The sequence below is a fragment of the Lepidochelys olivacea genome (genome assembly GCF_965140295.1).
Source record: "Lepidochelys olivacea isolate rLepOli2 genome assembly, chromosome: 13".
NCBI lineage: Eukaryota > Metazoa > Chordata > Testudines > Cheloniidae > Lepidochelys > Lepidochelys olivacea.
Genome location: NC_140423.1, coordinates 20,421,977 through 20,449,292, shown reverse-complemented (window position 1 = coordinate 20,449,292; position 27,316 = coordinate 20,421,977). Strand labels below are relative to the sequence as shown.

The window sequence follows — 27,316 nt, the reverse complement described above, 5'->3', positions numbered from 1 at the left end:
CCTCCTTTTGGTCGGTCGTCCCAGCAGATGCCCTCTCTGTTCCAGCCTGGGGAGCTCGCTCCTGGGGCTGACTTTTATGTCTGACACTTATTGGGGGCCGTTTGGAGACCGCAGCTTGGGGAATCTCTTTCTCTCTCGGATGCACAATCAGAAACAAATGCAGCAGCTATTGACTGCGGGGGTTATTATGCCAGAGACCCCTTACGGGGCACTTTCCCGTTCGGACACCACCTGTCCGAATTAATTGCCCCCCTCCCCCCGGGGGGTCCAGGCTGCCGCCCGGGCACAGCACAACTGTAATGCAGCAGGGGGCCTGGGCACCGGCTCCCGAGCAGCCTGGGTTCCTCTCGGGGATTTGCTGCTGAGCTCACAAGGGGAGATCCGCGCTCGGCCGAGAGGAGCAGATGGCAGCTCGGAGTGCGTCAAATGCCCCCTGATCCCTAAGGAGTTTTTTTCTTGCAGTGGATACAAGGGGAACTTCCAGACGGTGCCTAGCACTGAGCTGTCCGCTGGCTCCTGGGGCGGACGGGCTGGGCTTTAAAAGGCAGAGGATGGGCGCGGGCAGCCCGCTCCCGGGGAGGCTGGGCAGGTGCCTCGCGCTCACCCCTCGCAGGAGCGGCCGCAGCCAGCCCGGAGCCGGCACCGCGCAGCCCGGGCGCTAGGAGAGCAGGAGCGAGGGCCGGCCACCTCCCAGCTCCGCTTGCCGGCCGCGCGGGGCGGCCAGACAGAGGCGGGGTCCCAGCATGGAGGCGCCAGGCTCTGCCCGGGCTCCCCGGAGAGGGCGCAGGGGCTGAGGGGCTGGTCCGGGAGGCGTACACGCAGCGCTGCGGCTTGCTGGGCTGTCAGGTAAGAGAGGGGCACGCGGTGCCCAGCGCCTCGGGGAGGCTTTAGGGACATCCCCACCCCCCGTGCCAGGGTCTCCCTCTTCACCCCTCCCCTGTGCAGGGTCTCTGCCTCCCCTCCCCTGGGTGGCACCCCCCCACACACACGCACCCTGTGCAGGGTCTCTGCCTCCCTTCCCCTGGGTGGCACCCCACACACACCCTGTGCTAGGGTCTCTGTTTCTCCTCCCTGGGGTTGTTCCCCCCCACACACACACACACCGATCCTGTGCAGGATCTCTACCTCCCCTCCCCTGGACAGCACCCCATGTGCCAGGACACCCTAGCCTATTCCCCAGGCACAGGTGGGCTTTAGTGGCAGCCTGTTTTGCCCTCTCCTCTTGCCCAGGACTTTCTGGCTGCCCGGGGCTGTGGACCTTGAGTCACTCACATGCTTTCCATGCAGAGCCGCAGGCTGAAGGAGGAGGGGGCTCCCACCGGCAATCTCTGGCATTGCTGCTTCCCACCTGGAGCAGAGGCTGAGTAGCGGGGGGTGGCTCTGGGCTGGGGAAACCTGCAGTTAATCTGGGGATTCCCAAGCAGGGTCTGGTGCTTCCCCATTGCAGTAAGGTTGATGCACATTTGCTGCCACAGCCATCTGGATGGGACCCCAGGGAGAGGGGAAGCCTCTCTGAACTGGGAAGGGAGCAGGGATGCGCATCCCCAGTCCTTGGCCTTTGGATTTTGCAGGAAACCTCAAGCTGCTCATCCCCATCTAATGCAGCAGTCTGAGCACCTCTGCCCTGGCCCCTTGAGGCACCTGGCTGAGCCATAGCACCAGCCCCGGGAGACTGCTTTCTCCACTGGGGTCCAGGGAACCTCCCAGGGCCTGATCCCAAAGCCCATTAAAATCAATGGGAATCTTTCCACTGATTTCAGTGCAGCAGGCCTCCAAAGAACAAAGAGGGTGCCCAGGAGGGCAAAGGTTGCAGCAGGGACTGTCCCCCTCTCCCATCACAGGGAGTGCCCATTAGAGGCAAACTGCAGCTCTCCAGGCCAGGCTCCCAATGGCTTGTTGGGCATCCTTTGACAAACAGAAATCAGTCAGGGGAAGAGGCAGGAGGACTCTGCAAAGGCACTTTGCATGTAATAAAATTATTGCTAAGAATTCCATGAGTGCTGCTGGACCCAAAGTGCATTTCCCCCAGATAGCCCCTGCAGATCTGCTTCCTTGTCTTCACACACTAGAAAAACAGCTTAGATATTGCGGCCATGTGTTTTAATGCAATCAGCACTACTGCCCTCCCCCCACAAAGGGACACTTTACAGGTGACTTTCATACCTGGTGCATCGTAATTCATGTACCATGTAAACGTTTCTAGGATTCGACTGCAGCAGTTTGTCAAAAATATGTTCACAGAATTTGCAGGAGTGAGGATTTAGAAGTGAGCTACAATGAAAGGAAGTGTGCCTTAAAACTAAAAAATACCAGCCTCGCTAACTGCTTCTGCTGGGGAAATTTGCTTTTAATCTCAGTCAAAATGGGAAGTATCCATGTGTTGGGCAAAGTTTTGAAAGCTGTTAATCTCAAGCACACTTTACACTTCAAAAAAAATACATATATGTGTTTACTTCAGGGCTGCAATTCAAGTTTTAAGCTTCTCAGCAAGTGCATAATACATATTTCAATCTTCCCAATATTTTCAGAGAAAAAAGGTCTTGGCCATTTTAGAATAAATGTATATACCTTCTATTTGAAAGTTTTATTTGAAAAAAGTGTGTTGTCCAAGGAAACTGTTTTAGCATGTTGTATGGATGCACTTCATATATATATATGTGCGCGATATATATCTACTGCCTCAGACACCTGCTTCAAAAAGAGAATGTTTTCACAAGATTGTTTTTTATTTAAAAGCACAATGCATTTTTAGCATCCATCTATATGAAACTTGTGTAATTCTGATGACTGTCTCCTTAAAACACTTGAAATACATTATGTAAATTTAGCAAGAAGAAACCAGCATTATCCCAATGTATTTTTCCATTAAGGTATAGATTTTTGAATGAGTACTTTAAACTAATGGGGAAATTTTGCAAATTTACACATAATTCCAGACAGTCTCATTCGTATTCATTGTCCATTGTGCTGTAAAAAAGCTCTCCAAAAATCCACGAGAAAACAAAAGCTTATTTCTCTAAGTGTAAAACAGCTCCATGTCTTATTACCTGATATTGGAGATAGTGCTTAGGTCTTGGCTCAGGGCTTTTTTTTTAAGCTGAACATTGTCACTAATGTAAGTGCAAGAAAAAAAAACAATGAAACCCCCCAGGGAGAGCCATCAAAATATTATTTACTGTTGCATTTCTAGACAGCGGAGTTAAATGTGGGCAGAACTAATGTCACCCATTAGAAAACTAACATCAGAAGACACCAGCTCAGATTGTTGATAACACTCCCCCTACCCCAATATTTTCAATGCAAGAATGGGGATTTTCCCTCTAATACAAAAGGCTTGTGACCTCCACAGGCCCATTTTTCCCAAGCTGGGAAATAGCCAGGGCCAGCCTATCGGATGCTTTAAAGGGTGATGCACACATCTCTTATCTGAAGATATTACTAGAAGAAGTTATCACATGTAAAAGGAATTCTAAGATGGAGCACAGCATTCAAATGCTTTTGACACCATCCCTGACTGCAGATGCAAACCTCTGAGCAAGCACAAGTTGCCTGTTCCCCCGAGGGCCTAATCCAAAGCCCACTGAAGTCAGTTGAAGTTTCCATTGTTTTCAGTGACCTCTGGCTCAGGACCTCTGAGCTGCTGCTTCATGGGGTGTATGCAGATGCTCCGGCATGATGTCGGGCTATGTCTCTTCCCCACAGAAGCTTGAATTCACAAGCATCCTTCTGGAAGGAACCTGGATTAGTCATCACTTCGCCACAGATGGACTGCTAGGAAGTGTTCCATGGAGAAGATTATAGGTCATGGAAATTCCATTTTCTCCCTTAAAAGTAACATACCCCCACCACCTCCCCATGTTCATATTTTTTTTTAAATGTTGATTTTGAAAGGACTTGAAAGGAAAGACACTGATGCAATTAAGCTCTGAGGCTTATCACAGACAATCGCTTCCTCCAGACACAGTGAAATGTGAGCGTTTGTTTTATGCATTGATGAGCGTGTTTCTTTAAGGAGCTGTGGCTCAGAAAGACAGAGTTAAAGGATGCCTTTGCTAGGCTGTTGTTTAGCACAAATCTGGCATTAGTCTCTCTCCCAGACCCTCCATTTCAAACCTGCCTCTGGGTTTTATTCCTATGATTAGACACGGCTTGTGAAAGGGGAACTTCCAAAGTCCCTTTCAGCTTTTTTTTGTGCCTGCATCTCTGTTAACGGGCACGCTGTTACCCACCCAAGACAAAAAGGATCCTTCTGTAGCAAAAGTTGCAGGCTCCCTGCTCAACTCCAGGCTTAGGCCATGGCTATACGTGCAGTGGCATAGCTGTATCAATGTATCTCGCTGATGGGAGAGAGCTCTTCCGTCGGCGTAATAAAACCACCTCCATGAATGGCTGAAGCTCTCCTGCCAGCATAGCACTGTGCTCACAAACGTGTATGTCGGTGTAATTTATGTTGCTTAGAGGGGTGGTTTATTCATACCCCTGAGCGACATAAATTATACCAGCCTAAGCTTTCGCGTAAACCAGTGGTTCTCAAGCAGGGCTACGCAGAGGTCTTTCAGGGGGTAAATCAGCTCATCTAGATATTTGCCTAGTTTTACAACAGGCTATATAAAAAGCAGTAGCAAAGTACGTACACAACTAAAATTTCATACAATGACTTGTTTATACTGATCTGTATACATTGTACACTGAAATGTAAGTACAATATTTATATTCCAATTGCTTTATTTTATAATTATATGGTAAAAATGAGAAAGTCAGCAAGTTTTCAGTAATAAAAGTGTGCTGGGACACTTTTTTTGTATTTTTTAGGTCTGATTTTTTAACAAGTCGTTTTTAAGTGAGGGAAACTTGGGGTTACACAAGACAAATCAGACTCCTGAAAGGGGTACAGTAGTCTGGAAAAGTTGAGAACCACGGGTGTAGACATAGCTTTAGAAGTGAGAAATATATGCAATCCCTCCCTGACTCTCAAAACATTCTCACTGGATTTCAGAGACCAGTGGAAGCCACGTCCAGCCACTCCCGGCCTTGGTGTTTTGCCCAGTGACCTATGAACCCATTAGAAATCTAAAAATGTCAAGTTCTCAATGTTCTAAAAAGCACATGTCCTGGGGATGCAGTTGTGTAACGTGGTGGTGAATAACGCTCAGCAATGTGGCTGAAGATGTCAAGGAAGAGCTTGTGTATAAACTTCCAATTGCAAATTCTTTGCTCCTTCCCTGTTGAAAAACAGGCTCCACACTCAGAGGGTTAATAATTAATGGATATTACTTGATCTCATTCAATCCATTTCACAGAGAGAAATCACAGGTTGGCAGCACTTACAGGAACCTCAAAGAATCAGTAGCTCCACTTTGAAGCCAGCAAGCTTTGGAATATTACATTGAGATCTTTTGAAAAGAAGTTCAGAGCAGGAAAAATACCGCATCAGCAATATCCCTGGAGTTGAGCCTCTACTATCGTCACTGTGAAGTGCTGTAAGGGAATCTCTCTCTGATCAGAGCTCCAATCACTGTGCCGCACAGCAGCGTTCACTATTAGTGCCCTGTCTTCCACAGGGTATATGGCCTCTGTGTGTGGTGTGTTTTGTTTTTGTGCAACTTGTGTGTTTTGAGAAATTCACCATGTGACTGAGGCAGAGGAGCAAAGGGACTTTTTTAACACCAGGCTGATCAAAACCATCAACGGAAAACCCTGAGAAACTGTCTGTCCATGGAGAAATTTTAATCTCTGAAACTGAGCACCAATCTAATGTCTGTTGGCAGAGACCAGCACTCCTGTCCTGTCCCATCCCACCAAAGGACTACTTTGAGATAAGGTGGTGTGCATCTTGCAATGCAAACCCTTGCATGTGAGCTTGAAAGAATTCTAGTGTTAGATTTTGTGCACAAATTCTGTTTGCCCTAGCGGGCTTTATGGGTGCAGTTTTGGATACCTCTGGAATCTTTAAAAGATTCTGCAGGTGTTTGTACCAACAAAGGGCAGGTGCACAGTTTTGAGAGTTCACAAGCAGAAGCCAGGTAGCCATCCCTCTGAAAGTGTGTCTAGATGACTTTAATATCTGCACTTTCATAATTTCTGATGTTAGTGGCAAATTTTCCACCAAAAATTTCATTGAAATAGGCACATTCCCATGAAACATTCTGATTTTTGATTAAACTTTATTTTCTGATGGACGAGGACATTTTTTTCAACCAGCTCTAATAAGAAAGTAAAGAGTTCTTAAGGCTATAAGGCTCTCTGACTGGAGAATTGATGAAATGGTGATGCTACAAGAGCTGACAGTATAAACTTTAATCTACAACGAGGAAGAGGGTTTTTAGTCATACTGTTTAAAACTCTTTTCTTTGGGGGGGAGGGGGGGGAAGAGGAATAAACCCTATCCAACGTCAATTGCTAATTATCACTTTGAACAGGGGAATCACCTCCATCCTTTCAGTTAAGGTGCTGGAGGTCACAGTTAACTCCCTTATGTCTCAGTAGCCCTCAACAAAACTGGAGGCTCACATTTTGAAGGTAAAAAAGAAACGTGGGGGAGGGGAGGGAGGAGGAACCTCTCCAGAAGGGGGAAAATCTTTTCAGGCCTTCTGGGTAACATTATGCAAACCCCCCCGCCCCCCCAATTTTAAGTCCTTTGCAGATCATCTTTAAAAACACAGGGAAAATTAATACATCCTGGGTGGCAGTGGATCTGGCCCATGACTTTTAACTGAACTGCACTTTTTTTTTAAGACCACTACATAGAGACTGTACCTCTTTACTTCAACTGCACTGTCTATTATCTACAGGCTAAACCAGCAGCAGCTCCACTGATCATGGTCAACAAGACCTTAAACTGCTGGGATCCTGATTTTGAGGATGATGTCATCAACATTAACGTTGGGGGTCTGCGAAGAAGGCTCAGCTCCAGTGCTCTTTCTAAATTCCCCAACACCCGGCTGGGGCGTTTGCTGTCCTGCGACTCGGAGGAGTCCATCCTGCAGCTCTGTGATGACTATGATGTAAGCGCCAGGGAGTTCTACTTTGATAGAAACCCAGGCTTCTTCCTATACGTGCTGCACTTCTACCAGACCGGGAAGCTGCATGTCATGGAGGAGCTGTGCGTCTTCTCCTTCTGCCAGGAGATAGAGTACTGGGGCATCAACGAGTTCTTCCTGGACTCCTGCTGCAGCTGCCGCTACCATGAGCGTAAGCTGGAGAGCCGGCACTACGACTGGGGCGAGGAGAGCGAGGTCAGCAGCGTGGACACATCCCCCGACGAGATCTCGGACTTCAACCACGACCTGCTCCGCTACAGCGCCCTGCGCTGTGGCAACCTGCGAAAGCGCCTCTGGCTCACCGTGGAGAACCCGGGCTACTCCATCCCCAGCAAACTCTTCAGCTGTGTGTCCATCAGCGTGGTGCTTGTTTCCATCGCCACCGTGTGCATCCACAGCATACCCGAGTACCAGGTACTGGACGAGGATGACCACTTGCTAGACGACCCCGTCCTGCACAACCTGGAGTATTTCTGCATTGCCTGGTTCACCTTTGAAGTGTCCTCCCGCCTGCTCCTTGCACCCAACCTGAAGAAGTTCTTCACGCACCCGCTGAACTTGATTGACATGGTCTCAGTGCTGCCTTTTTACATCACCCTCTTGGTGGATGTGACAGTGGGCAGTGAGTCAGAGCTGGGGAACCTGGGCAAGGTGGTTCAGGTGCTCCGGCTCATGAGGATATTCCGGGTGCTGAAGCTGGCTCGGCATTCAACTGGACTGAGGTCACTAGGGGCCACCTTGAAGGTAAACGCCACTCTATGTCCTTATCTATCGCTGTGGTGTTTAGGTGTGAAAGATATGTTTGGTATTGCAATAAGGTGTAGCTGGTAGAGGTATCTACAGTACTTCCACTGGGGTCCCAGCTCATGGAAGCTGGAAGGTTCCTGAGGGTAATGTCTCAAATCTTGCAGTATACTAAAAAAATCTGGCATGCTAGGCACTGTGTGCTCCCCTTAAAATGCCTGTAGCACTTTACATCCACACACACACTGCTCCCAAAGGTACACAGGCATTCACACTTGGATTTGTAGACATGCTTCAAGGAAAGCTCATGGCCATGTGATACTCCACTATGCCAGTCTCTGCCAATAAAGTACCAGAGTGGTCAGAAAGCACAGGTGTAATGGAGCCAGTGGTGTGACTAGTTCCTGGCTTCATCTGGCCTGTGTGTTCTACGAGCCAGACGGGCCAAGCTAGCCAGAAGCCACTTAATGTTCTAATAATATGGCACACAACGTGGAGCTCAGCTGTGTGATCTACTCCCAAAACCCAGCTGCTTCAGCTTCATTCTACTTCTGTCTCCGGCATGGCTGAGGGGGGGCCTTCCTAGGAGCATGCTGCCAGCTCGCCTGAGGCCAATGCTCAAGCACTGGCGTCCCTCCCTCTAGGGAGATGAGGAGATCCTGGGCCAGGTCAGCTCAGTCGCTTGCAATGCTCTAGTGGTCTGAGTGACTGGCTGAGGTGGGCTTTGCTTGGAGTGGCAAGCAGGTGCCAAGAGAAGGCCAAAAGACTGAAGGTACATCCAGTATAACAGGGCCTGGGACACAACAAGAGGCCCAGATCAAGGCAGAAAACGTAGCTTTTTGACAAAGAGCTGGACTGAATTCTGGGCACTTTCCCTTCTACACAGTCTGTAGTCTCTCAGGCTGCAATTCTGAGGGCTGAGCTGGAGAACGCTAGCACCCTGTCCTGAGCAGGCCAGTGGGACACAGGTCCAGACAGGGAGATGCTTGAGACACTGGCAGGATCTCTTTGAGCGGACCAGGATTCAGACACAGCAGAAGAGACAGCAGTTAAACAAGTCTGGCAGGAAGAGGAGTCTGCAGACTAGGGGCCCTCTACAGAAGGTATTTAACTCTTTACTGTTCAATGAACTGATGGGGGCTGAGGAAGAGTTTTCAGAGGTCATTACAAACCCTGCTATTAGTGTCCATATTAGGACCCTCACGAGGCTGAAATCTCCATCCCTAACCCAGTCTCCACTTGCCTCTTGGCCATACCAGTTCCCCCTGCCATTCTCCATTCACCACCACATAAATAGCAGCTGCTGAGGCCTGGCCCAGCCCAGCCCAGTCAGTTCAATCCTGCTGTAATTCCTCAAGGTCAGCTCCCCACTTGCCTCAGGCTCCCAAGCATTGCTGCAATACAAACAATTAATCATCATAATAGCAATCATGTATCATCTAAACAGTAGAGACTCTTACTGTAAAAAATTCCATATTGGGCACTGTGGCCAAAACCTCTCCTTTGAATTCCATCAGCCCACATGCCAGACAGAGGCACCTAAATACCATGCAGCTGTTCTCTTTACTTGCAGACGCACTTCATTGTCTTTCTAGTTACTGTTCAGAGAAACAGTCCTACTCCCCTTTTGCCAGCAAAATGATATACATCTAAACTACCACATCCCAGGAGAGTTAGGGGAATAACTATACTGCCCGCCCCACCTGCTGTCGGACAGCAAATACATCTTTAGAAAGCTAATGGAGATACCAATTAATCTCAGCCTGTATTTTTCTCCAGGCCTTGGCAGCTATGTCCAAAAAAAAAATTCATAAAGATTCCTTGCTATCAAAGTGTGAGGCTATGCATATTTGCTTCCACTCCCACAGAAAAACACATACGGATGATCCTCCTATATCCTCATCCATGTGAATAGTTCACCAGTGCAAATTTATCAGACTTCCCCCTTGTTTTCTCTCATTCCCTCTTGATGGGCCCCTCTGTAAAGAGTTGTTTTCAAAAGTCTGGTCACCATTATTAGTCATACAAAATTACCATCCCATGCACCCCATATTAACTTGTCAGTACCACATACCCTTATTTTCCTAAGTGTCTGTTAATTTCTATTGTATGCCCTTTATCTCTAGCCAAGGAGACAGTCAATACCTTCCAAGAAGGTATTAGAATTCAAAACTGAACTGAAATTGTCACCTAGCATGTTTATACAGCACCTGGTCCATGAGTTGGACTCATAGACCCACCCCTGCAATACAAATAATAAATCCTGGAATTCCTAGGGATAGATGGGGTATCACTGTGGCTTTTAACCCTTTTCATTTCTTATTTTTCAGTATTGTGGTCACTCCAGCACAGCATACACACCAAAACCAGCCTGGGGTCAGGAGGACTGGATTGACAGTGGTGGAATGGCTGCGAAACCTGAGAAACTGGGAAGACTAATTCTTGGACATGCACAGAGACAAAAATAGTTAGTGCTAGGGTCCCAGGGACCTATATTATGATCCCCATATGTGGTTCTGCAGTGTATGGTCGAGAGGCCCACTACCCAGACCAGCACACTTGAAAAGTGGTGTGATTTAAAATAACAAACATGTTTAAAGGCCTGAAACACAACACATGTCTGAAGGCCCATGTTTTCAAGTGGTTTTTAAGATTGCTGTTTCTAAAGTCATAGCTGTTCTTACTTAAGTAGATAAAACAATTCCATTTCTTTCTGAAAACCTGTCTCAAAAGTGAGCATTTAGCTGAGGAATCTGGCAAAGGATGGCTACAAACATAATGTAAAATTGTTACTTTCTTGGTTGCAGAATTCCAATAAAGCTGTAGATGTGGGAAAGGCTCCCTGAACTCTTTCAGTATTGCAGCTAAGTGTGAATGACAGCACAACAGAGCGGGGACTGACAGGCTCATTGTATGTTATGCAGGGGGTAAAGCCTGGGGAACTAGGATTTTCCTGTGCTTTGATTCAGCCTGAGCCACTGATTCGCTGAACAAGTCTCTCTTGATCTACTTGTGATCCCATCAAGTCCAGCTGTAACATTTGGGAGAGATTGAAATCTCACTGAAAACACCAAACTGCTGTGTCAGATTTTAAGTCTTTTTTTGCTGGACACTTAAATTACAAAGTATTGTTAACATTAACTTCCTCCCTTCTGCAAGAGCACACAGCATCAGAGGAATGAAAGCCCATTGACATAAGAGGGAAATAGGGAGTTGGTATCATCTTTGGCAAGTGGACTGATTAGCATTAGTGCCACAGAGACCTGAGTGGTGAGATTTCTGCTGTTCGTTATTGTAAAGAAACTCTGGATGTTCATCAAGTCACCTGGGGCCTGATCCAAAACCCATTAAAGTAATGAGCCTTCCCATTGCCTTCTGTGGTCTTTGGATCCAGCTCTTGGTTCTGACAAAGCCTCTCCAGGGGACAAAGGCTCATGGGAAAGAGGATCTGCTACAAGCCAGCCCCAGCCCCACTTCACCCCAACCTCATTGTCTGCTCCTAGCTATTGTACTTTATTCTGTCCCGCCAGCCTCTTTTATTTTTATTGACTTTCTGAACAATTGGCCCTGGCATTCCATGCTGCGAAGAGGCTGCCTGCATGAAATTGACTTCCACAAGATGCTGCCAGCGAGGCAGCAGTGGCAGCAAACATCCGAGAACCTCTCTGCTCTAATTAGCCCCTTTCAGGGTTGGAAGGCCAATTTGTGATACTGGATGCAGCTATCATGCAATACAGGGGAGGTGCTGTATCTCATTGAAAGTCAGTGGTAGTGCCTAACTCAGGCGCTTTTTAAAATACCAGGTAGGCATCTATCTGTATCTTTAAATCCTAAATACCCTGGGCCAGTCACTTAGGGCTAGGTTTACAAAAGTCACACAGGAAGCCTACAGCTAAGCCAGGAAGTGCATCCAAGTCTCCCGAGTCTCAGTCCAGTGCTCTATCCAGGAGAACATCCTTCCTCCCCTTAATTCTCACTTGTGCCTGGGCAGGACCGTGATTCCAGAGTCTTAAGCCACATGGGCACAATAGAATATGCCAAGGAGTGACTTCCAGTCTTCACACTGCAGTCCCTTTTGTTTATTCATTTGTATCATCACCCTAATGTCCTAAGATGGAAGCTGAGCTTGATTTGATTTTCCTTTATTGCATTAGAGAAAATATCTTGTGTGCTCTTTTGAAAAAGCACTACCCTGACTCACGTGAAGGCCAGTTATGGGCAAACCTCTCTGGCTTTAGGGCTCCAATTTCATCAGAGCCAGTTAGTTTAGCTCCAGTAGTTGCATAGTAGGGAGTCTTCTAAAGCAGCTGGTATTGGGGTGATTATAGTAATTTCTTCCAAACCGACCGTCTCTCCTGCACAGTCACTTACTAGAAGCAGCTGTGTTCTTATGGAGTTACCAAGGAGCAATGCATTTTGAAAACAAATGACTGTGCGCAGGCAGCTGCCAATTTCCGAACATGACAATCTCGGATTCCTCAAGCCCCTGTGTTCTAGTCCTGGCCGCGGTTTGTAAAACTGAAATGTCTGAGTTACAGAATCACTCAACTCCTACTTTTGTTGCCCTCCAGTAACTCCCAGTAGCTAAACAGATACTCTTTAAAAATGTATAAACAATTTTTCTCTTGATTGCTGCCAGGCTAGGGCTGTTGAAGGTGCTGCTATGCTCTGGCCTGGAGCAAATGTTTTATAGCCAGTTGGTAAGTCCCTGAAAGTCAGAGGCTGCATTGCACACTCTGACCTAGCTTTCCCCACAGGATGTCACGTTGGCATCCACAGCTGCAGGTGATGGTAGAGGAAGATTAGCTTGTTCCTCCTTGGAATTCTTGTCAGGAGCTGTGCGGTTTCTGATCGCACTCTAAGCAAAGCCTTGTTTGTACCCTGTTGTGGAATCAGCCTCCTTATTCTCTCATCTGGACCATGGACTTTCTTTTCCCAAGTCGCTTGCTCTTCTATGTTCTTTGGGAAGATCTGTATCTGTAAACACTGTTTAATGGCTAAATAGCACAGTCCAGTAAAACGTGTGTAAACACACACACCAGCTGCTGGACACCTGAACATCCACATTCTGATTTCCTTCCTCCAACGGGTGAAAAGCAAGTTGGCAGGTGCCACATCACTGCACGTGCACACACACAAAAAATCTGCTAAGTACAGTCACTAGTTACAATCAGAAAGCTACTGAACTGCACCAGGAACCCTCCCATCTGGGGCATTGGGCACTCTGACTAGTATCAGGTAAGTATACCTCTTAATTCAGCTAGTTCTTAATCGCTTAATGTTTAGCTCTAGGTTGGCTGGTTTTTCTTTTTCACAGTCTGCACTGATTCATGCTGGTTTTGTCCATCTCTGTGGGTATGTCTTCACTGCAGAGCTAGCTCAGGCTCTTACCCAGGTGTTGCCCATAACCATCCTCCCACCCACCCACACCCACACACACCCCTCTCTCACCTGAGTTTAGTGCTTTCAACCAAGGTAAGCTGGCCTGGCTGGGGGTTTGGGTTACAGCCCAGGTTCCACTTTCAGGCTGGTAACCTACCCACTTTGCACTGAGAACGTAGGCTGACTCATGTGAGTGCTGATAATCCTCCAGTGCCTTCCCACAATTCCCTCTGTGGGCCCAGAAGGACAGAAAAGTTCTCCCACTATTCACTGGGAAAGGATCAGAGCAGCTCCACTTACTACAGCACAAAGAATCATGGGATATGTCCTCAAGTGTCCTAGCAACACATAATGCGGGTGGTGTGGTACAGCTACAGTGCAGATGCAGTAACTCAGGTAGGGCTTTGCAGTGTGGCTGCTCACATCAGGCCCAGGCTAACTTGGGCGCTCAGACCCAGTTGCCAATCACCTGAGTGAACTCTGCAGAGAGAACACCCTAAGTTTTAGCCTCACATTTTGAACACGTGGTGTTATGAGCAGCACTTTCTCCATAGGCAGAGTTTGACTTCTACACTAGGGAGGGGGCAGCTCCAGTCAGGTCAATGAGGCCACCCATGAGGAGGAAAATTCCGTGCCTGCCCAAGGCTTGCAGTTCGGGGGGGGCAATGCCCCCCACTCCTCCAAACTATGCCCATGACCTTATCTATAAAACGAACACACACAAATAATTTGTGATGCAGTTAGGACTGCTGCACTCAGAACATGCCCCTGGGTTTTGTCATCTGGCTATCCACCTGCACACACATCTCTGTACTGTCCCACATTGAAAACATGTCCCTTTTAGCAGTTGGGTGAATTTATAGAAGGTAAGAAAACCAAATGAAATTGCTTCCTTTTTGCTGAATTGTCCTTGCTATACTGACTGGCTTAGCTCCTTCTCTCAGGGCTAGAAGACAGAGTGGTTGCCATCTGCCCTGCATGCACAACTCCCAAGGTGAAATCTTGGCCCTGTTGAAGTCAATGACAAAACTCTCATCAACTTTAATAGGGTCAGGATTTTTTCCCCCAGTTTCATTTGATTTTGGAGGTCTTCACTTACTATCCTTTCTGCTTCCAGAATGTCTTCCCTTTCTGACCTGAGCCTTTTGAGTTGTAGTTGTTTTTACACATTCCCAGCAGATGGACAAACCACTTCAGAAGCCATAATTGGCTCAAATTGCCAAGTAAAGAAAATCCAGTCCTATGAAGGATCAACCATCTTGGATTAATCCTCCTTTAGTCTTTGGCATTTCCATCCTATAGGAAATTCCATTATTTTAACATTTGTTTTTGTCCCAAATCAATCTGTTGACTTTCAATCCTGAAATGTTTTGTGGAATGGAAAATTCTGAAATTCAGATATGTCAAAATGTTTTGGTGTTGTCTTGATTTGACATTAATCTGTGTCACTCTGAGCTGTCATGGTACCTCATGGGAGTTGTAGGTTGGGTAACTCTTGTCCCCATGGTCCTCTATAGGCCCAGCTACCTGTCCAGACTACATCTCCCATGATACACTGTGGTTAGGTATAACTCATGATGTCCTGCAGCAGTCCAACCAGAGGAGATGACAGCGCACCATGGGAGATGTAGTCAAACCTTGGCCTACTGAGGAGAATGGGGACCATGAGGCACTGCAGTAGCCCAAGCACATGTAGATCAATGTAGAACTGACCAAACATTCCAGTTTGGTTTGACCAACCAAAGTGTATAGATTCAGGTCAACCTGATGCACAACAAAATTCTTCATTTTGATTTTTGTAATGGAAAGTTGCATTTTTTTGGCCAGACATCCCATGGAACATTTTAGTTTTGTGGAAAAGGCATCTTCTGTTTAAAAAACCAAAAAATTCAAAAATGTTGACCGAAAAATCCTGATCAGTGCTTGCCATCACTAACCCATCTGCCCTTGTGGTCACCCTCCTGGCCTCTCCTATCCCCCATCATTAGGGCCCTACCAAATTCAGAGTAATGAAAAATGCATCATAGACCATGAAATCCGGTCTTTTGTGTGCTTTTACCCTATAGCAGCGGTTCTCAAACTTTAGTAACCCGAGGACCCCCATTTTGATTTTAAAATTTGCCACAGACCTCCAAGCCCCCTACTCAGCCCTAGGCCCTGGCCCCACTCCACCCCTTCTCCCAAGGCCCCTGCCCCACCCCACCTCTTCCCCCCCTGCTCCACCCTGCCTCTCCTCTACCCTGTCTCTTTATGCCACCTCCCTTGAGTGCACCCTTTCCCCCTAATCCCTCCCAGCGCCTCCTGCACGCTGGGGAACAGCTGTTCCCCATCACTGGGAGAGAGGGGGAAGAGTTGATCAGTGGGGTCGGTGGCCCCAGATATGATTCCACCCGTTCCTCCCCCTCCCTCCCAAGGCCTCCTGCGCTCTGTGGAACAGCTGTTCCCAAGCGTGCAGGGGGAGGAGTTGAGGGGGAGGGCCCGTGGACCCCCTGGAGTACCCTCGCAGACCCCAGTTTGAGGAATGCTGCCCTATACTATACAGATTTCTTGTGGGAGACCAACGTTTCTCAAATTGGGAGTCTTGACCCAAAAGGGAGTTCCAGGGGGCGGTCACAGTATTGCCACCCTTACTTCTGTGCTGACATCAGAGCTGGGCAGTCAAAGCGGCTGCCGGCCTGGTGCCCAGCTCTGAAGGCAGCACCCCACCAGCAGCAGTGCAGAAGTAAGGGTGGCAATACCATACCAGACCATGCCACCCTTACTTCTGCGCTGCTGCCTTCAGAGCTGGGCGGCTGGGGAGTGGCGGCTGCTGACCGAGGGCCCTGCTTTGCAGACAGCAGCGCAGAAGTAAGGGTGGCAATACCATACCATGCCAGCCTTCCTTCTGTGGTGCTGCTGATAGCGGCTCTGCCTTCAGAGCTCCTGGCCAGCAGCGGCCGCTCTCCAGCTGCTCAGCTCTGAAGGCAATGCTGCCGCCAGCAGCAGCCCAGAAATAAGGGTAGCCGTACTGCAAACCCACCTATAATAACCTTAAAAAGAAAAGGGGGACTGGTGGCACCTTAGAGACCAACCAGTTTATTTGAGCATGAGCTTACATGGCCTACAGCTCATGCTCAGATAAATTTGTTGGTCTCTAAGGTGCCACAAGTCCTCCTTTTCTTTTTGCGGATACAAACTAACATGGCTGCTACTCTGAAACCTATAATAAGCTTGTGACCCCACCACAACTTCTTTTTGGGTCAGGACCCCTACTATTACAACACTGAAATTTCAAATTTAAATAGCTGAAATCATGAAATTTGATTTTTAAAATCCTATGACCATGAAATTGATCAAAGTGGACTGTGAATTTGATAGGGCCCTACCCATCATCGTTGATCCATCCTCCTTCAATCACACACTGGTGCTCTCTTGCTAATCTAAGTGTTCAGGCAAACAACAGCTGCTGAATGCTATCCTTACAGATGGTACAGAGATTGACTTGGTCAGCTACACTGGGAAGTTACTGTTTTAGTTTTTCCCCATGTCTAAGCTGCTGGGGCTATCCCGGTAACACATAGGACTGGAACGGAACTGCTTAATCATTAAGTGCAGCCCTCTTCTATCACAGGTAGCCCTGTCATATAATCATGTTCATAAATTGCTCAAGCATTAGCAGTGAGCTCTTGAGTCTTACATGACCAGTGCATGTTTTCAAGGTTGCTGAAAAGAGTTATTCTCTACTGCCATGCACAAAGACCTGTTAACAGTAAGGCCCAGCAGAGGCAGCTGTGTAATTCCCAGCACAGCACTTGATATTTAACACCAGGGCCTCCTCTTTCTTCAGCCCCCTTTCAGATGCTGGATATAGGTTCTATCATGTGTACAGCACCATAGGTTAGCATGATGGTTGCTGCTTTCTTCCCTTTATTTATACCCTCAGGACTCAGTCCTGTTCCCAGGGCATGGATGCACATCATGAGCCCCTTGTAAGATCAGATGCTGCATGTTTGTACTGTGCAGGCCCTGGGGTGCAGTGAGGTGCATGACCTGGTTATTGGAGAGCATGATCATGCTGTAGATGGAGTTGGTCAGTTGTTACTGCACAACAGGAGCATTGGTCATTTACTCTGATTCAGTGGGGGGCAACTGCAGTTGCAAGGTGTTTCCAAAAAAGCTGCACAGAGTTAAGGTGACAGCTACATTAAGGAGGTGCCTGGTGTATTTTGTAACTTAAGAAGCAAGTCCGGTTGCTGTACATAGACACCTGCAATAATGCATGTTGGGGCCCTTTGCTTTCTGGTATCTTGCTTCTCTGTGCTCCAGATCAGAAGGAAACACATTTTAAAACTCAGTTGTGTAAAAGCCATTTCCTCCTGTGCTTACCCTCTGAGGAGTGAGATTAGGGTCCTGGGATTCTGCGGCAGCTGATACCTGCCTACAATGCTGTATTTTAGCTCTGAGTGAGAAACACAACACCCTGTGGGCATGAACACTGGTTTTAACAGATCAGAAGCCTTCCTGAGCATGGACAGGGGGAAGTCTCACACTTCCACAGTCCCCAGCTGGTGTTTCTGCACTGTTGCCTTATCATTGATTTTCTGATTTCAAAAGTCAGAGCATAAAAGGATCCATTTGAATGAGCAGTTCTGTTGTGCACACATGTGATACTGACACACACACGAGTGATGCCATCACCTTTAAGTATCTGGGGTGGTGAAGTGGCACGGATTCCTCAGCACTGCATGGAAACCCATGGAGAAGTCAGGCTTCTTTTCCTGTGTCAGCAGGCAGAAACGGGGGTAGGGGCTGTTGTCTCACTGGTGGCGGTCCATCCAGTCCTTGCCAGTTCTGTGTTCAGTATTCGATACACACTCAGTGACAACAGTAGAGCGGGCATCGCCTCTTCTTGGGTTTGGAGACCTGAGCAAGGCAGAGCCAGTGTGCAGGTTGGATCACAGAAACCCCCTTGGGAACTGCCAACTGATGGGCCGAGACTACTTCTGCCCCGACAGCTTGGGACTTCAGTGCCCTGCCTAGTTTGAGCCAGACCCGCTAGCCTGGTGCAAACCCAGGCCCAGGTCTGAACCACATCCCACAAACTGCAAGCTTAATTAAAAGCAGCTTAAGAAGCGTTCCTGTCTTTAACACTGATGCCCGACTGCCAACGGGGTTCAAACCCCAAATAAATCCATTTTATGATGAGTGGGAGGGGAGGGGAATTTCTTCTGTTTTAGCTACTATCTAGTGCTTTACTGGGGGCGGGGGGTGTCAACTTCGCAGGACAAGGAGCATCCTGTGAGAGCCTCCCATTAGGAGAGATTCTGTTCTTGTGCTTAAGGCATCAAAGAGAGTCAAGCAGGGGTGCAGGAACAATTTGTGGCGTGGGGGTGCCAAGAGCCATTGAACCAAACTGTAAACCCTGTCTATAATGGAAACCACTTCAAGCCACCCCTAGTTCCAGCATCTATGAAGTCAAGTGGCAGTTTTGCTTACTTCCAGGGACATCTGGACAGACTAGGATTCTCGGACTTCTTTCTGGCTGGTTTCAGGCCCCGGAACAGCTTGGAGATGACGTTCGTCCGTGTGATGGATGGTCTCATTTGAGTGATGGATGGGAGACAGTTTTCCATACTGATAATGCCAGGTCTTTTGAGACCATTGATCGCTAGCCAACGTTGAGCTGCCTGTGTGGAGTCTGAGTAGCTGGGGGTGGATGGTGCTGTGCTGTGGCTGTGCGTGCTGCTCTATGGATAAACCGACTCCGGGGCTGTCAGCTCAGCACCTTTCACTGACACTAACATAGGAAAGAGCAATACTGAATAAGACTGAGGGGGAGTGACTCCCAGCCTGAGAGGGGCTTGGAAAATTGGGGACTGTGTTTGCGTCAGGGGAGCAAGTGTGATGCAGGGGGAGCAGGAAGAGAAGAAAAGCAAATGGAGATTAATCTCATTTTGTTTAATATCATTCTGCTGAAAGGTGTTCATAGATGCCATTCAGCAGGTCTCTGATCTATAAACTATTACAGACCTGGTTAAAGCCTAAGCATCCTTCATTCAGGCAAAATGGAAGGAGCAATTAAATACTTCTTTATGTTGTGATAACTGAAACAATAGGAGGCTACTGTCCAAAGCACTGGGACACGCTGCAAAGCTTGAATAGGGCTAAGGCCATGTCTACATTACAGGTGCTGCAGCAGCACATGTATGGTACTGTAGCGCCATAGCATAGTAGACACTTCCTGAAGCGACAAAGGGGTTTTCCCATTGCTGTAGGTAATCCACCTCTGCAAGCAGCAGTAGCTAGGAAGACGGAAGAATTCTTCCATCGACCTAGCTGTGTCTATATGAGGAGTTAGGTCACCATAGCAACAGCTCTCTGTTGTGAATTTTTCACACCCGTGAGCATCGTAGCTATGTCAAGCTAACTTTTAACTGTAGACCAAGCGTAAGCCATGTGGTCTGAGGGATTACCCTAGGACTGGTTGCACATGCAGGGGTTCAGGGATTGATAGGCGTGAGAGAGAAAGCCAGCAGAGAAAGCAAGGTTTCCAGTGTTTAATTACCACATTGTTAATAATTTGCACCTTATTTCCAAGCTGAATTTGCCTATCTTCAACTTCCAGCCATTGGATCATGTTATACCTTTGCTAGACTGAAGAGCCCATTATCAAATATTTGTTCCCATGTAGGCACTTATAGATTGTAATCAAGTCACCCCTTGACCGTCTCTTTGTTAAACTAAATAGATTGAGCTCCTTGCGTTTATCACTATAAAGCAAATTTTCTAATCCTTTAATCATTCTCATGACTCTTCTCTGAACCCTCTCCAATTTTTCAACTTCCTGTTTGAATTGTGGACATTAGAACTGGACACAATATTCACAGAGCCAAATACAGAGGTAAAGTTACCCAGATTATCCTGTTTACCTTTTTAAAAATATTGGCACACCATTAGCTTTCTTCCAGATTTCTGGAACTTCCCCAGTATTCCAAGACTTATTGAAAATCAACATTAATGGTCCAGTGAACTCCTCAGCCATCTTATTTAAAACTGTGAGATGTAAATTATCTGGGTCTGCTGATTTACAAAGGATTAACTTTAGGAGGATGTTAAAACAGCAGCTACTGAGTGGAATGGAAAGAGTTATCATATGATATGACAACATCATTTGGTTCCCCGCCCCCCAGAGAAATATTTAGTGAACACTTCTGCCTTTTCTGCATTATTAGTGATAATTCTATCGTTTCCATCTCGTATTGGATCAGTACCATTGTTAGGATTCTTTTTGTTCCTAATATACTTGGAAAAAACTCATTGTCCTTAACTCTGCTGGCCATAGAGTTCTCCTGGTTAGGAAAATGCTTTATTTCTGTTCAGTGAAACCTATTTCCAATCGACTTAAGCTAAACCAAACTAAACCACTCTTACACTGAAATGAATGTCCCACATGGCCTTTGGTACAGGTTTAATTATCAGTTTAAATTCATACCTTAAGTGATACCAATGTGACTACCTTGTGTAAACAAGCCCAGTAGAAAACATCCCATCTTTAAAGATTTCCATCTTTTTCCTGTCCTGCCTTGATCTACCAAGACTCAGGAAAGGACTCCAGATCAGTGCAAGGTAACTATCCCTGGGGGCTGGTAAGTGACACTAGATGACATGCTTCTGTCAAAAGCAGCCTGCCCATGTTTAAGGAAGGAGGTTGTTAAAAGGAAGAAGCTGTCACTCTGCCTGTCAGCTCCCCTTGGGATCATACAGCAAACATTGCCAGGTGAATAGAAATAAATCTCCACCAAAAGCCTGAGCTTATTCAAAAGGTTTGAAGATGTTATCAGCCTCAGTTAGAGGAGCAAAGTGGGTTCATCAATTCAGTCAGTACAGCTCTCATTAGCCATTTCTCCAACACCCAGTAGGATGGGGGCTTTCTAAAGTAAACAGCCCTTCCCTTGCTAGGTGCAGTCCCCCTCACTCCTATTCCTTCCCAAGAACACAAGGCTTCCTCTCCTGCCAACAACACAAGAAAATTATTTCAGTGGGGGAGAAACTTCCCATTAGAAGATATCCAGAGTCCTGCCAAGATAAAAGGAGAATGTGTCCAAGTGTAATTAGAGGAGACCATATTAGCAGGGGTGATGGGGGAAGGGGTGGGAAGCCTCTCTATTTAGAAGCTTTTCTGGGAAGAATATTTTTCCTCTCCTCCCCAAAGGCCGAGGAGTAGAAGCTGAAAGTAATGTAATGGTTGCTATAAAAAGGTTAGAGTACAGTATTGATTCAGGAGGCTGCGTCCCATTAGCTCCAGGTGTAAATTACATACATATCCAGAGAGTTTATTTCCTGTAACCCTTTCTCTGCTGCATTGACCTCTGGATTCTTGTGCCTTGATTAGTTCCTCCTGTAGCAGCCTCCCCTCACTACCCTCTGTCTCCATGTTGTGTAGGATGAGATCTGTATCTCTGAGCTGTCTGCACTGTTCTGTGTTTTGACTTCCATGTGCTGTCGCTGTGCTACTGTCCCTCCCGATTTGTCACTTAGTCGCTGCCTATAAATAGCAGGCTGCCCGATAGCTCTCGTTCAGCCCACGTGACTCTGTATTCCTCCCCTCTGATGAATTGCGCCCGCTGTTTCCCACCTGACATGTGACAGCACGACATGCAGCGGTGACATTGGCGGATTGACACACTACGGACCTGGCCTGTTGGCATGACAGCAGCTCAGAGTGGTTGGTGCGTGTGCCAGGCGCCCCGCCCACAGCAGCCTTTCTTGAGACGTGCACGTGGCAGTTGCCGAGCAGAAGAGTCCTTGTCCTCGGCTCTTCTTTGCCCGCATGTGGCAGCAGTGCCAGGAGCACTGCCAAACCGTGCTGATGAAACCAAACCCTCAGCCCATGGAATTAACAGGGCTCCAGCCTTGAACCTTGACCACCCCTTGTGCTTCCCACAGCAGAGGCAGCAGTGGACCTGGGTTTGACTGTAAGTTATCAGCTTCCAGCCATCCCTCACTTTAAACTCCAGTGGAGCGCCAAGTCCAGGGGAGTGGTGGATACCCATCACCTCTAAAAATCCAGCCATGTACATTGAAGGCCTAAAGCTGCATTTGGGAGCCTAATTTTAGACCCCCAGGTTTGAAAATGCCCGTCAGTGTTATCTGTGCTAAAAAAGTGAAGCCTACAGTATTTAAACCTCCTGTGGCCTTCATTTGCAGCCTACGTCCCACCTCTAAGCCTCAGGGGGCAGAGGAGTCTGGAAGCACCGATAGGCTTGGCAGTGGCATGGGGTGGACCGTACGGCTGGACTGAGTGGGTCAGGGGGCAGGACTGAGCTGCTGGTCGTGGAAGAGAGTCTCTGGGGCTATTCTGATCTCTGCCTGTGCCCCGCCTGCCTTCACCCCCGCAGTTGCACCTGCGCCTCTTTCACCCTCCATCCTCTTTCCAAGCCCATCACAGCTGCCCCGTCCATCTGCAGTTCCTGCTCACGCTGCAGGTTGCAGTGTTGGACCTTTGGAACAGAAGCAGTGAGCAGATGTTTGTGGGGCTCTAGAAAGCACCAAAGTCACAGAGACCCCATTAATCTAATGCAGGGGGCTTGCATCAGTTCTAAACTCAGACACAACTCCCCTCCCTCCTAGCTTGGGAGTTCTGTGAAGGCAGAATGCTCTGCTCCCGAGGACAGGGAGCACCCTGCATTGCTCCCCAGCTCCCCAGGAAACTAACTTAGCAATGGTGACACACTGTCGCTAATCTTCTTCTGCCAGAAGGATGGATCCATCCCTCATGGGGTCTGGTGGTATGGAGGGGGTACAAAGAATCATCAGGAGGCTCCCAGACAAGCCTCCCATGAAATGGCAGTGACAAACAATGAGAGAAAACCACACTAGCCTTGCCTGGCTCATGCCCTTCTCTTGAGCTGTACAACTGCTGGCAGGGCCTTGCTCATTGCCCAGCATCTGGCTCCATGGAGGTGCTTCCTTCCTACTATTATGAATGCAGGCTTACAAGTGGTAAAAGGGAAGAGAATGACAGATATTGATTCGCTACTGGGAAATCAATTGTGTCCCTGACAAATGCTACAGATCCCAGACAGGTTCACATCTCAGCTGCATACAAACCAGAGTCTAGTCTAAAGCATCAGTGGACACTCGGGCCATTTGGACTCCAGTAGCTCAGTGCAGAAATTCCATGAGCGCTAGGCAGGAGAGTCACTGGTCCCTCCCTGGTTCATTCCTCCCTCACAGTAACACCACTGGAAATGGCCAGGGCTTTGCTGGTTGATCCTGCAATAGGCAGGAATTGGAATCAGCAGTGCAGCTCGAGTCAGACCTGGAGAGGTGCCCCAGCAGGGCATGGATTTCAGGGAGCTTCAGTTGCCCCCATATGTAGCTCAAACTGGTGCCAGCTCTTGGATAGACGGCAAGTGAACACTCTACCCAGCAGCTGGCTCAAGACTGCCAATTGCAAACAATTAGAATAGCACGAAGCTCCCGCACCCAACAAGTGCAGAATTCTGTCTCCAGCTCGGCTTCCCACATTCCCAAAGAAATGCCTTTTCCCCATATGGTGGGAACCTGAAATCCTCTACTGGAATATTTAAGGTGCCCACACACCAGAGAGAAGGGAGAGAGACTGCTAGTTCTAATTCAGTGGGATGGATTCCCGCCTTCCCGTGTGACACCAAGGCAAAGAGCAAAGTTCCAGGGAAAGAACATGAGACACGAGGCAGGAGAACCAGTCGGAATATTAGAGAACGAGAGGGAGGGATGTCGGAAGCAAGCCTGGTTTGTATTCATGCTCATTAGGTCTTGTTTTCTGGCCCCGTAGACAGCGTCAGGGCCTCTGCTGACTCTCCCTTTGCTTTGCCTTTCAGCACAGCTACAGAGAGGTGGGCATCCTGCTGCTCTACCTAGCGGTGGGAGTCTCCGTGTTCTCTGGAGTGGCCTACACAGCTGAAAAGGAAGAGGATGTTGGTTTCGACACAATCCCTGCCTGCTGGTGGTGGGGGACAGTCAGCATGACAACTGTGGGCTATGGCGACGTGGTGCCTGTGACCGTGGCCGGCAAGCTGGCAGCTTCGGGGTGCATTCTGGGCGGGATCCTGGTGGTGGCTCTGCCCATCACCATCATCTTCAACAAGTTCTCCCACTTCTACCGCAGGCAGAAGGCCCTCGAGGCTGCTGTGCGGAACAGCGACAAGAAGGAGCCCGAGGACTCTGAGAATTATCCCAGCCAGAGCCATGACTCAGAGGCTCTGGGGGAAGCCTTCCAGGCAGAAGGCAGAGAGGATTTCCATGACCTGACCAGAGACGCCCTTCCTGCTCACTGACCGTACTGAGGCTAGAGAGTATGGCTCCTCTCTGGCACCTTCTGTCCTGGAGACGCATGGCAGCAAGGATCTGGTTTGTATGGTACTGTCCCTTCTCCCCTCACCGCCTCTCTCCCTGGAAGTGAACAGGAGCGGAGACTGCAGACCTGCTCACGCAGTGTATCATTCTTCTGCCAGGATGATGAAGCTACCAGAACTAGAACAAGAGTGACTCTGTGGTGCCCAAGCTATCCGGACGTTCATCTGGCCTCCCTTAGCACTCCACACAATGTTGGACTTCATCCTCTGCCGAGCAAGGGCCATTCAGAGCCAAGGGCTCAAAGCAGTATACCCATCTTGAGTGGGGCAGCACGCAGCAGCTGTACCCATTTGGGCACTTCTTGAATTAACCATATTTACTGTATTAATGGCAATGCTGTCAGTGCCCCAAAAAGGACCTATAAGCAGGTGCCAGGAAATTTGGAATTAAACATAATGCACTTAGAAAAGGAAACCAACGGAAGAAACAGGGAGACCTCAATGTATCCAACTAGCCTCCAGGAATGGTTCCCAAAGTCCTTGGTTAGCTAAGGGCAATCATCCTGCAGCCTAACGTTCTGTCACTGTCCATCATAATGTTAATGCCAGCCCCTAATCCCCTTCCCTGCCCTCCCCTAGACAAGAAGTGAAATCCAAATTGCAATAGTGTTCACAATGGATAAAGTTGCCAAAGGAGGGGGGTGGAATGCACGACCTCACAATGTCTTCTCTGCAGCACTGGAGTGTGATGAGTAAGCCCATCTCAGACCTGGCTGCTTGCCTTGCGGGTATACAGTGAGAGCTGATATAAACGCTGGGTCCCATCCTCCTTACAGCTTCAGTCCTGGGAAAAGCCTAAGCTGGTCATATCCTTTCAGTGAATAAAGAGGAAAAATAAGGGTGATAAAGTTAATGGGGCCTAGATACCATGGTGAGGGGCGTACCAGGAAAATAGAGAGAGAGAGTTACATAGGATGTTTACTCCTAGTGCATAGCTGAAGCTGGAATCATCCTCAGTTGCCCTTGGAAGGACCCTCATCTCAGCGCATGCATTTGCCTTCATTAGTGACATGCAGTCATGACACTTGCTGTATTCAGAGCATCATCCCCCCAAGGAGCAATGTTCTGGAGAGAGGCAGAAGGCTGGGTTTGCCCTGGGCTCTCTGACACTACATGGGAAGTCCTAGGAGAGATCTCAGTAAGGCTGTGAGATGACTTCATATTTCCCAGCATTTCCCACATGTTCCCCAGCCTGGCACTGAGCCACATAGCATACCTGTGTACAACTGGCATGGTGTGCATTGGCCAGACAGCCAGCAAACCCACTGCTCACACCAAATCTGCCCCAAGAGATGTGTAGAGAGTGTGTTTGTTGGCAGAGGTTGCCAGTGCTCTGATAGGAAAGCCCCGGAGAGAGCAGCTTTGCAAGAGATTTGACAGATGTAGCAAGAAGAGGCAATGTCATTGCTGTATGCGTGATGCCCTAAAGCAGAGTGATAAACCATGGCCTGTACCTAGACACATGCTTCATGATCCCTATAGGGTTTTTTGCCTTCATTCTCACAGCTTTCTACCTCTGGCGAAATTGCCGAGTACTGGCCATTCGGCTGTGTGCAGTGACTGTCTGCTGCAGGCTAGTTACATAGTGAAACAAAACTCCAATGCCCTGAACTGCTGGACAGGATAGTCTGCTGTGTCTGGGCAGGGCTTGTGAAATCTCCACACTTAGTTTTGGTTCCAAATTCAGCCATCTCTCGCTGACCCTCCCCACTGCTCTCCGCTGCCTCCTTGGATGTGCTCCAGTCCTTTCTAACTCTGTTACCCTCCAAGGCTTTTCAAACACCTCCTTGGCCCTTCCAGCACCCACCCCCCTGAAATGCCTCATTCGCATGGTCTTGCTCCACTTCTCGCTCCACACCTGCATACAGAGAGTGGCTAACGTCCATCCCCAGATCTCTGCCGGGATGCGTTTTTGGTTCCAGAGACACATTTTTAGAAGCAGCCAAGGCCTTGTTTTGCTCATTCCGATCCCTAACTTTTAGAATGTAAGTTGCCCAGCATGTTCTTGCACCATCACTGTCCCCCTCCTGAACCCTGCTCACAAGCACAGGTGCTCATCGCTTAACACTCCTGCACCCCCATTCCTTACAGCAGAGTTTATCATTTAGCTTAGCAGAGCAGAGCTGGGAGCTAGCTCCAGAACACAGTGTGCACATCCAATGGGTGATCTGACTGACCCCAGATTAAAACAAGAAACCAATGACTACCATGTGTGGCCTCCGATTTACCAGCTCACTAATGGATAGGAAATTGGGGAGGGGGGAATTGCTGGCAGTTCCAGCCCTCAATAAGGCTAAGCCCTAAATGTAGAGGGGGGAGTAAACCATCCCAGAAACAGTCCTTGTGGGTTAAGGAAGGTTGAGACACGTTGGCAGAAGGAAGAGAGCACATGATGGGGGTGGGGGGAAGTTCAGACACTGGTTGTCTGTGCGTTTAGCAGAGTTTCAGGCTCTGCCAGACTGCACCTTTCACCAGCCACAACATTACTTGAGAAAATGCTAACTTGATTATGCTATTCCAGCCCCGGACTCCCTGCCCCAAGCTCTGCTGATGCCCCTCACTTCTGACCTGTACCCCCCTGCTATTCCATTCCTGGGCTCCAGCATGCAGCGCAACCCATCCTCTGCAATCCTGACCCGGACACACACACCCCATTGCAGTTCTGCAGTGTCCCTGTCCCAGTTGCCTGCACTTCTCAGGGCTGGGATGTGGTGCCAGGGCAATGAAGACATCAGTTCTCTAGTATCTCCTGAAAACTCATCACTAAGACTA

The 27,316-nt window shown here is 48.3% G+C and overlaps 2 protein-coding genes across 2 annotated transcripts in view; one reads left to right on the top strand and one right to left on the bottom strand.

Moving 5' to 3' along the window:
• RBPJL (recombination signal binding protein for immunoglobulin kappa J region like) overlaps window positions 1-27,316 on the bottom strand; it is a 205,148-nt gene that overhangs the window by 160,101 nt on the left and 17,731 nt on the right. The gene's annotated exons all lie outside the window — the stretch shown is intronic.
• Window positions 726-27,316, top strand: KCNS1 (potassium voltage-gated channel modifier subfamily S member 1). Its single transcript, XM_084646300.1, has 3 exons — window positions 726-846; window positions 6,792-7,784; window positions 24,011-27,316. The coding sequence occupies exons 2-3, from the start codon at window positions 6,819-6,821 to the stop codon at window positions 24,464-24,466; spliced, it is 1,422 nt and encodes a 473-aa protein (XP_084502426.1). The 5' UTR covers window positions 726-846; window positions 6,792-6,818; the 3' UTR covers window positions 24,467-27,316.